This window comes from Oreochromis aureus, linkage group 2 (assembly GCF_013358895.1).
Source record: "Oreochromis aureus strain Israel breed Guangdong linkage group 2, ZZ_aureus, whole genome shotgun sequence".
Classification (NCBI taxonomy): Eukaryota; Metazoa; Chordata; class Actinopteri; order Cichliformes; family Cichlidae; genus Oreochromis; species Oreochromis aureus.
Window position 1 is genome coordinate 20,715,497 of NC_052943.1, and position 11,206 is coordinate 20,726,702.

Genomic DNA, 11,206 nt, shown 5'->3' on the forward strand with positions numbered 1-11,206 from the left:
TTTTGGTTCTAATGCCACAGCATTATTAGACTTGGAGTATTTCACTAATCTAACTGTTGATGACAGAAATGTAAGCAGTAGCGGTTTTGATATGAGCGACATGGGCGGTTGCACAGGGCGCCATCCTGGTGGGAGTGGCATCATGGCATCGGCAAAAAAAAAAAAAGGTTGCTCGCCCCCATGCTGCCCGACATCATGCCAGCGCATTTTGGGGATTGCATGGGCACTGATTGGTTTTCTATTGCCTATTTGCGGGGAGTAAAGGTGCCCTCTATTTGCGAGGTGCGCCTGCTGCTTGCCACACAGGGGAGAGGGGCGGGACGGCGGGAGATTCTCTGGCTGAAGCAGCAATTAATCTATCTGGAGAGCAGAATGTCTCAAAATCCCTGAAATCTCTCTCTCGACGCATTTCGGGCAGTTTGACTGAAGTTTGTCCATTCTGCGCTCCAGATAGGTTGATAGCGTTAAAAATTTTAATCGCATTAATCGTGATGACACTGTTAACGCGTTAACGTTGACTGCCCTAAAACAAACACAAAAACTGAAGAAGTCATGATATAGACTTATAATTTGCACCCATGTGTTTTCTAAATTCTATCACACACATCTACGCGAAAAGTGAGCGCAAGGGGCCCTCGGTGCGCCTGCTTGCTGCTGCTGCTGTGCTGAAGTCTCACACACAACCTGTTCAAAGGGCAGGGGGCGGGCTGCTTCCAAGTAGTGCACATTTCATTCATAATATTGTCACTCCAAGCCCATTTTTATTAATTATTTTTCCTGGGTTGTGTGAAATCCCAGAAAAAAACACTATACAAGGTGTAGGTCTATTAGTCTATTAGTCCATGTTGTGGAATCGGGTGATACTGGAGCGCAAAATTACTGATGGAAAATGGACAGAGGGAGAGGGAGTGTTCCCCAGGGTACCAAACGAGCTAGGACTGTCCCTGAATGTAAGGATTGTAAATGTAAAGATTGTGAAATGTAAGTCATTACAGGTCATGATGTATACAGCAGTGGATTGCTATGCAATGAGAGTTTAAAAAAAAAGGAAAACGAGAGAATGACCACAAGATTGTATGTATGCTGCTGTTGGATGAGACTCTTATAGTGAGCAGGAATCATCTGTAATGATCTGTCCTTAACCTGTCCATTTTAATATTAGGAGAGCATTACTCATGAAATGTACAAAAAATAATGAATACAGCAGTTAGTTAGCCCTGAGTCAGTCTGGCAACCTCTCCAGGGTATACCACACCTCTTGCTCTGTGATAGCTGCAATAGGCTTCAGCCCCCCAGTTCCCCTAATATGGATAAGAGGAAGAGAATGGACAGATAGTATTTTTCAAAGGAACAAATGATTAACATGCTGTAACTACATCTTAAATCACTGTATAAAAATATTATAAAACCTCATTAACTCCTATCTTTTACTTTTAAATGCTTAATGAATTTTAGTGATGAAAACAAAGCTGCAAAGCGAAGATGAACAATAACAAGATTTGATAGAAGGTGTTTTATTTAATTTCATAATTTGGAAGATTAATGTTGACAAACACAGTAACATTGACAATAGGATTTTAGGACAATTCATTACAACTAGACTGCAAAATGGTAAAGACAATGATGTACTATGATACAGTAACCTTCCTTTTAACCCCATTCTCAACATTTCTTTCTTCTGAGACACAAACCAACGCTACGTACTGATCAAAATCACCTTTTTTCTTATCTTGAAATCTGTAAACTTCTCTCATGTGTGGTTTCCCTGTTTGAATACATCAGTACTTTCAGCTACAGTACTTTTCTTATTTACATATTCACCCTTTACTTATTTCTCCAAGATTTTATCATCATACATCATAAAAAAGAAATTTAAAAAATTGATACAGATTTAATTTGCATATTTACTACATAATTACCAAGAATGATAATCCCTTGCTTTCACAAATGTCTGTCTGTTTGTTTTATTTTAATGGGAATGCACTTATGTGGTATGCACCCTAACTATCAGAACCTCATACATTCCAGACTAAACCAGGAATGCTGCTGTTCAAGGCGGATCTTGACATGTATACAAACATGTACATTTTCATTATTAAGTTGCAATCGATCAAAGTACATTTAAACATGCTGATAACAATATGTACACAAAGCCACAATATAAAAGAAACAATTAGCTCCAAGCAAACATAAAGAAGATTATTTCATACCAATGCATCGTATATAGACCTAATCCAGCCCAAAAGTCTTGGCAGCCATATAGATCTGCTGCCTCGTCACTGCGTTTGCACTCTTTGTTATACTTCTGTCAACTTCTATCGTGGTAAAGACAACAGCAGAAAACATCCATGTGTCCTTATTCTGGGAAAATGCAGTTCATAAAAAATATTAGAAACATTAAAAAAAAACTTAAAAAATTAAAATATCCTTAGCTTTAATTGATTTACCTGCTGTTTTTTCTCATCACTAAAGATTTTCTGCAGGACAGCAGCTTCATTGTGGAAAATACAGATAACAATGGATAAAACTCAAGATTTATATGCTTTTATTAAAAAGAGAATTATGATTAACTTAAATTACCTTTGGGATGATCACTGTTGTTTATCTTGATTGTGTAAATGAGGACAGCAATAACAATCAGACTTATAACCAAGACAGCGCAAAGAAAGAAAACAACTCTACTAGCTGTCTGTGACCACACACTGTTTTCTGCAATCATATTAAAAAGAAAAGGAAAAGATGAGATGAATGCCAAAGTGCAATAAAAACAAACGAACTAAAAATGACTAGTTAAGTGCAATTTGTAACATCTTTTCTAATTAATAGAGTAATGATATCATTACCTTGAATAACTAGTGTAGTTCCACTTCCAAATAATATCTCCCCACATGTGGCCACAGCACAGTAGTAAGTCCCAGCATCAGAGGAGCTGACATTCTTAGAGAAGTGATAAACACATGTCTTCTGATTGTCAGATCTTTCATCACATTCATTACTTCTCTTTCTGTCAGTGTAGATGATGTTTGGAAGAGATTTATCTGATCCATCTCTGACCCAGAGAATATTGAGAGCTCCTGGACACGTCTTGTTGTCAGAGTCAGAGAAGACTGAACACTGGAGCGTCATTGTGTCTCCTGGACGGACTGGATTTGATTCTATCAGTAACTTACTGACTACAAAGTTTGATGTCCTCTGAGTTTTTCCTGTGTAATACAAATCACATTTTTCCAAACATGCACAGAAAAATTTTCAAAGTTTGTAAAAGTAGATTGGCTTATTACCTTTTACTAACAAATACGTCCCACTCCATGTAGTTCCAATCCATTCTGTGTCCACACAGTGATAGTGACCCTCATCCTCTTGAACTGTCTCCAAAATGGTCAGGCTGCTAAAATTTGCATCATTATTTATCCGAAATCTTGAGCTCGAAAATCCAGGACCAAAATCTGGAGACTGAATCAAACTAACTATTAATTTAAGAGTATCCCCGACACTCTGCTTGTACCATTTGAGTCCCCTAATGCTGAGCTCTTTGGGAATAGCACATGGCAAGGTTGCTGGTTCACCAAGATGAACAGTTTTAACTGGAACCAGAGAATCTGAATTAAGAGAAAACAGAAAAATAAAACTTTTTTTGCTGTGGTAACTTTCCAGTGTAAAACTATTTTAGTCTGTGCAAATGTATTTGACATATAAATACTTAACTAAGAACATTTTTAGACAAAATAAAAATGCACTTACATCCTTGGTGAAAAAAAAACAATGTAACCCAAAAGACGATCATCTTGGCACTGCTTTTTGTTGGGGACCGTACTGGTATTTCAATGAGTGAAGGAGGTGGAATGAATGTTTTAGGTCAGTAAAATGCACCTGATTGGCTAACACCAAATAGATTCAAAAGTACATTTCCTGTTACATTTACCTCCTGTGCTTTGTAAAACGTATCACCTCTCTTTCATCTTCTATTGTGTTGGACTCCAGTTTTTCACACTGCCAATATGGTAACTATTCGTGTCCTTCGGTCTTTTACTGTAAGAAATACCTATAATATGTCACACTGTACATTTCAGGGAAAATTTGTAGATTGAATATTGGCCAGGGGACATGACATTTTGCCACCTGTAGAGCTAAAGAGCAGGCTGAACAAATACTCCTTTCCCAATGGGGATAGTTTATAGTCTTCAAAAAACAGAATATTTGGCCATTTTGTAGCAAATTTCATGTGAAACAATCCAGGATTATTCACATATTTGAATAAAAATTACACACCACCATGGAGAAGCTCAACAAACAGACAATGAGTCCTCCAGAGAAATTAAATATATTAAAAAAAAACAAGACACAAATGCTTCTGAAATTTGTTAATCATAAAATATTAAATATAGGTAAATGCGCTTATAGTTTTACTCTGTATTCACAGCATCTGTTTTTTGTTGTTGTTGTTTGTTATTAATGTATTTGCAATGATATACCACTTTTCTCAGCTTACTGACCAACACACTTTTAACCACACATTAATAAAGCAGAGAATATGTGTGGCCACTACCAGCTCCACCACCATCATCAAGTTTGCTGACGACACCGTCGTGGTGGGCCTTATCTCTGATAACAACGAGGCGGCCTACTTGAAGGAGGTTAGGAATCTGGAGACCTGGTGCCAGAGGAACAACCTCCTTCTAAACGTCAGTAAAACAAAGGAGTTGATAGTGGACTTCAGTACTAAGCAGGAGAGGAACTACCAGACCCCGTCATCAACGAGTGCCCAGTGGAGAGAGTGGACAGCTTCAAATACCTCGGAGTTCACATCACGCATGGGACCTGTCATGGTCCTGTCACATCAACACCATAGTGAAAAAGGCCCGACAGCGCCTCTACCACCTCAGGCGCTTGAGAGACTTCCGACTGCCCTCCAAGGTGCTCAGGAACTTTTACACGTGCACCATAGAGAGCATCCTGACGGGAAACATCTTAACCTGGTTCGGGAACAGCACCATGCAGGACAGACGAGCTCTACAGAGGGTTGTGCGATCAGCTGAGCGCACCATCCGCTCGAGCTCCCTGACCTGCACTCAATCTACAGCAGGCGGTGCTGGACCAAGGCCAGGAAGATCGTGAAGGACCTCAGCCATCCCAACAACGGACTGTTCTCTCTGTTGAGGTCAGGAAAGCGATTCCGCTCCCTGAAGACCAACACAGAGAGACTGAGGAGGAGCTTCTTCCCGCAGGCGATACGGTCTCTCAATCATCACACCACCACATAGAACGGACCCACATATATGGTTCTTACACACACACACTGGACAGTCTGGACTTTGTTTACACTTAATCACTTTAAGCATATTTGCACTGCACAAGACACCTACAATGTGGTTTGCACAACACTGGACATTATATTTCTCCATTTCCATTTAATACTTGTAAAATGCTGCTGTTATTGTATATATATTTATATTTCTTCATACATTCTTATATATTTCTATACTGTGTATTGTGTATTTTGCTGTACAGTTATTTTATTTTAAACTTTAATTCATATATATTTTATCTTATTCCTTCCCAGCTAAATTTACCCTTCATTCTAATTTGTGTTGTACAGTTATTTTATTTTCAACAAACTCATATATATATTTTATTTTATTCCTTCCTAGTTAAATTTACCCCTTTTAATTTTCATATTTATTTCCTATCTTATTCATAGCCCTTTCTTTTTCCTTAGGTCACGAGCAGTTGTGTAAGCATTTCACTGCATATCGTACTGTGTATGACTGTGTATGTGACAAATAAAAATTTGAATTTGAATTTGAATTTGAATATACAGTTCTGCTCTCAGCATCACTCCAAACACTGTAGTAATCCATTTGTCTGTGTGCTGCTCCACTCCTCCCCAATTTAAAAGCAAGACACAAGAATACTTTGAGCAGCAACTTATCCCCAACCCAGAATGGGCACCTTATCCTTTTTCAGTGTAGAACCACCACCACTGGCAATTTTCACTCATACCCAATTATCCTTGGCTTCAATCCTAGGTTTGTAAAGATTTAAAGGCCACTAACCTTGAAACCTTCTATCATTTGCAACTTGAAATTTTGTCCTTACAGGTTATAAACAGAATAATTGACAAATAGCAGCCAAGTCCAAATCCTAACTGAAACTAGTCTGGAAATTATTTATTTCTTGTAATGAAAGCCCTGGTCTTTTACACGGACCAGGCATTAGTTGTTTAACAAGAACCAAGCCATAATAAAATGGCTGGCATAATATACAGGAACAATATGGTCTGGAAGTCCAGAGGTCAAAATGAGACATGCCCCCTAGGATGGTTGAGAATGACCAAGCTAGGATTCTGTGGGACTTCCAATTAAAGACAGACAAGCTGGTAATGGCTAACCAACTGGAACAGGAGTGGTGGAAGCAGGAAGACGGCTGTAGTGATAGCTGTAGCTACACCGAATGACAGCAACATGGGGAAGAAGGAACACAAGAAGTACCAAGAGTTGGGAGGAGAACTCCAGAAGATGTGGAGGGTAAAGGTAACAGTGGTCCCAGTGGTATTCTGAGCACTTGGTGCAGTGATCCCTCAAGCTAGGCAAGTGGCTCCAGCAGATCCCAGGAACACCGTCCGAAATCTCTCTCTAGAAGAGCGCAGTCCTAGGAACAGCAAAGATACTGCGCAGGACCCTCAAGCTCCCAGGCCTCTGGTAGAGGACCTGAGTTTGAAGGACAAGACCGCCCACAGGAGTGAGAGGGTAATTGTTTTTTAAATATATGTTTGTAAGTGTGTTAATAGAGGGTTTATAAATACATATTTCATATTGTAATTCATGTTTAATTCAGTTGTTAGTAAAGTATTTTATATGACCTCACCAAAGTGATAACTATTTTTTTGCCTTATGAAGCATTTATAAATAAAATTAAAATACCTCAAGGCTAAAAAAAAAGGCTCAGCCATCTTCACATCAGAAAAATGACACAAAAATGACAATACAGAACAGACAAATATTTATTTCCAGATGCAAACATGACCCATCTCAGGTTTGCAAATTATTAAATGTAGGACCAGAGTCGAAGTCTTTAAGAAGAGTTTAGAGAGAACAATACACTGAGCAATTGGAGCCACAGAGTAGCTTCACTTAAATGTATGGCAGCTTCTTCATTTATAATAAAATATGAATGTTATCACAAAACAATAGTGAAAATTTCAAAGATCTTCATAATAAATGCAAATGCCATAAACAAAGTTCCCACCATATTTAAATGATAATGGAGGACATAAATGTTAGTTCATTCATGAGGCTCAACTTTCCTCTCATTTGTAGTCTGTTAGGTAGCTTTAGTAAGATGAACTTGGCTTTATGATCAAGCAGAGGTAGGGCATTTGTTGTCCTGCAGTGAGTTCTGTTGTCAGATGGAGGCATTCTACAAAGTATATGGTACAACTGGTCTGTGGGCCACTCTTGTCTGTGGTTTTGCTGGTAAGTCAGCAAGCCACAGAGAAGAGCAAAATGATAACAAAGAGAGACGTGAAACTGAGTGTTAAAAACTATGAAAAGTGTCCACTCTCTGCTCTATTCCAGACCACTTGTCTGGAATATTCAGCAGTCGCTTACGTAATCCGCTTCCATTAACATTCAGTCAGGATCCTGGAGGAATCCCTGCACACGCACGGTGGGTGAACCCCCTGTCCGACCGGAATCACATTTGTGGGACTATAAAACCACCATGTCAGTAACCAGTAAGGTTCAGTTCTAACGTGCTTCTGAAATAAACTAAGTAGTCAGGCTGTGCTTTCAAATAGGTGAACTCTACTGGGTGATCTCCTCAGTACAATGAAAACTCAGAGCAGTTTGTCGGGATAAGGAGGTGATCAGATTAATTAAATATTATTAAAATACATATTATTCATATTAATCTTAATATTACTATTACGTACTAATACAATTTTATGAAGTCATGCTGATTCACAAGGTTGAGGTGGTTCGGGCATTTGACAAGGATGCCTGCTGGGCACCTCCTGGGTGAGGTGTTCCAGGCATGTCCCATCGAGGCCCCAGGGCAGACCCTGGACACGCTGGAGAGATTATATCTCTCGGCTGGCCTGGAAATGCCTTGGTGTCCCCCCAGACAAGCTGGAGGAGGTGGCTGGGGAGATGCTGCTGCCCCTGCGACCCGGCCCCGGATAAGCGAAAGAAGATGGATGGATGGATGGATGCTGATTAATCTAAAGAAATGGAAACAAATTATGTGTTTTTGGGACAGACTGCTAGGAACAAAATTTCTAAAGACACGATTTAAAAGTCATTCTTTCCTCTTTTTTTAAATCTCAAAATAGTATTTTATTGCTTATCAAAGTATTGTATTTGCAAAGGTGGGGTAATGAGTGGCATTACTGGAAAACCAAAAGACATAAATCATTAGCTTTTTGCTCTATAGAGTACAGATTGCTGAGCAGAAGTCAAAATAACCACATGCCCCAGAACCAACAAGTACTTGCATCCCAGGAAGGGGTAGAACTGTCCAGTGGAGAGCGGTGACCATCCCCCACAAGGATCAAGGCTCAACAAGCCCCAGCCTAGGACTTATTCTTTCCTTTTTGTCACTATGTAACAAAACTTGGTTTATAATCACCTTATGGAATTCCAGTTATTTTGACTGTTGTTGAAGTCTGATTACTGTGATTTTAAAATTGGGTATAACCATAATGACTGACAGAAACCAAAATAAAACCATCAGGCCCCACCTCTGACTTAGATACTTCTAGCTGCTGCCTTTTTCCCAAGGGACAGCCACAGTATCCAGCACAGATGGATCACACACTTGATTTTGCATAGTTTTTATATTGGATACCCTTCCTGACAAAATGCTCCCATTTATCAGGGTTTAGAACAAGCAGAAAGGGTACACTAGCTTATGACCCATGAAGCGTTTTTGTTTCTTGTATTATTATACCATGAAGCCACTAGGCCTTACCTCTAGAGTAAGGAAAGTCGGCAAGTTTTTACTTATTTCAGAGTAGCCTAGACTAACTGAGTTATTGTCAAAATTTAAAGTTCATAGCTAAAAACATACACATGCAAGAAAAAATGCCACACTGACTCTTTCTTAAGAAATTTAATTAAATAATTAGTGACTTTCTTATAATGTTGATATTTTGTGTTATATTGTTGTATTAAACTATATTTACTATCAAACAGGAAACTGTATATCCACTGTAACCACTTTTTACTTTCATTAAAACAATGTGAAAATAATGTATTCATGTGGATTACAGAGAAACACATCAATATACTAAATAATATTAAAGAACACAACAACAGAGACTAAAACCATTCATAGATGGGATTCATACTGTTTACATCTCTAAAATAGCTTAATAATATACTTTTTAGTCTTTGCACATAAACTGGAAATACAGTGTCAAAAATATACAAATAATTACACTTCTAACAAACAACAAAATCCACATCCATGATGCTAGTAGAGCTTAATCCAGCCCAAGAGCCTTGACATCAGTGTAGATGCTCTCTTCCTCTGAAGTTTTTGTATCCTTTGTCCCCGATTTGCTCGCTTTTTTAAAAGTTGGTGCTGAATAAACCAACAAGTCCGCATCTGTCTGAGGAAACAGCACATGTTAATATTTACACAGGAAAACATGCTGGAAGCTTATGGCTCTGTTTGTTCTTATAATTACCTGCTGATTTTCCTGGTCACCACTTGAAATTACATTTGTTTGCAGGGCAACTGCATCTGTATTGTCATTTTTTTTTTTTTAAAAAGCAGTAAAATTAGGTTATATTTGACTAGTATTGATTGCTTGATGTTCAATGGGAGTGACTTTGCTTACCATTAGAATACACATATGAATTCTTCTTTAGCTTCTTGATTGAATAAACTAGACAGGCTATAATAATCAGGCTTATAGCCAAAGCGACACATAACAGATAGAGAATTGTATTGTCCTTCTTTGAACAGGTTTTCTTGACTGCTGACATAAAAAAAAAGAAATAATGAAAGTTAACAGTAATTAAAAGTGTTACCAAAAGTATTTTTCAATTATTTGATTAGGCATTATAGAATAGATGAAAACTAAAATGTAAAGAAATGCAGAAATCCTCTAATTGCCCCATTATATAAAAATACCACTCAATTACCTTCAGCATCGCCTGTTGTTTTATTTTGAGGAAAAGACTCCACACATGTGGCCACAGCACAGTAATACGTCTGAGAATCAGAGGAGCTGAGGTTTCTGAAGTAGCTGTAGAAACATGTTTTTGTTGAGAGTGCCTCTGAGTTCCTTTCATATTCATCTCCACCATTCACATGAGTATAATTAGAACCCGGGTGAGGCTGATGTGGTTCTACACTCAAACAGAACACATTGTCATCTACTGGACATGTTTTATTCTGGAAGTCATGGAGGACTGAACACTGAAGAGTCACTGTGCGTTTCTGATGGACAGAATCAGGTGGAGGAGTTGTAGTGAAAGGAGGCTCTGGTCCTAAGTAATTAAAAAGAATGTGCAAAACCACTTGTTATTTTAAAAGCAAAATTCAATAAAAAGCATTGCTTTTGTTTTTATATTAACTATTTGGTATTCGCATGGCGGTACGCCCATACATACCGCCATGCACAAATGAGCAAACAATCAATGTAAATTCACAAATTTTACAGGAATCTACAAAAATTCTTCAGGTTTTTGTCTACTTACCTTCAACTTTCAAGTAGGTTCCATTCAAAAATGTTAGTTCTCGATTTGCTGTTTTCATACAGATGTAAACTCCTGTATCACTCTGCTGTGCTTTTGTAATATACAGATCAAATATTCCAGGATCTGTTACAGTTCTAATGCGCTGATCAGCACTCTGAGAGCTAAATGATCTTCCTAAGATTTTAGGAAAATCTCCAGAAACAAGCTTGATCCAAAACAAGGTTCCTACATCCCTACGGGGGCATGTCAGGTTAATATTCTCCCCAACGTAAACTGTCTTGGTCTCGAAATTCTGTTCATCTGAGCAACCTGGCCAAAAACAAAAAACAAAAAGGGAAAAAAATCAGTCCAGTCAGTCATCATGAATTTTGTTTGTCTTTTTAAATTTCTTAAATTTCATTATTTTAAATATATATCTGCAGTAAATATCATCTCTCCATATACTTACGACCAACATTGAGCATCAGGAATAAATAAAAAATAACCCTCATTTCTGGTGT

The 11,206-nt window shown here is 38.2% G+C and overlaps 2 protein-coding genes across 4 annotated transcripts; both read right to left on the reverse strand.

Moving 5' to 3' along the window:
* Positions 1-1,510: 1,510 nt before the first annotated feature.
* LOC120443049 (signal-regulatory protein beta-2-like) lies at positions 1,511-3,793 on the reverse strand. Its single transcript, XM_039620691.1, has 6 exons — positions 3,742-3,793; positions 3,282-3,599; positions 2,844-3,203; positions 2,581-2,709; positions 2,448-2,491; positions 1,511-2,361 (listed from the first exon to the last, which is right to left on the reverse strand). The coding sequence occupies exons 1-6, from the start codon at positions 3,782-3,784 to the stop codon at positions 2,230-2,232; spliced, it is 1,026 nt and encodes a 341-aa protein (XP_039476625.1). The 5' UTR covers positions 3,785-3,793; the 3' UTR covers positions 1,511-2,229.
* A 5,669-nt stretch (positions 3,794-9,462) lies between these two features.
* Positions 9,463-11,206, reverse strand: LOC116319084. Of its 3 annotated transcripts, none has more exons than XM_039598320.1 (6): positions 11,155-11,206; positions 10,707-11,015; positions 10,149-10,496; positions 9,842-9,979; positions 9,689-9,744; positions 9,463-9,606 (listed from the first exon to the last, which is right to left on the reverse strand). In XM_039598320.1, the coding sequence occupies exons 1-6, from the start codon at positions 11,195-11,197 to the stop codon at positions 9,472-9,474; spliced, it is 1,029 nt and encodes a 342-aa protein (XP_039454254.1). In that variant the 5' UTR covers positions 11,198-11,206; the 3' UTR covers positions 9,463-9,471. The 3 variants fall into 3 exon arrangements, with proteins under 3 accessions (XP_039454254.1, XP_031594162.2, XP_039454256.1); XM_031738302.2 differs by having other exon boundaries at positions 9,842-9,982; XM_039598322.1 differs by having other exon boundaries at positions 9,463-9,610; positions 9,842-9,982.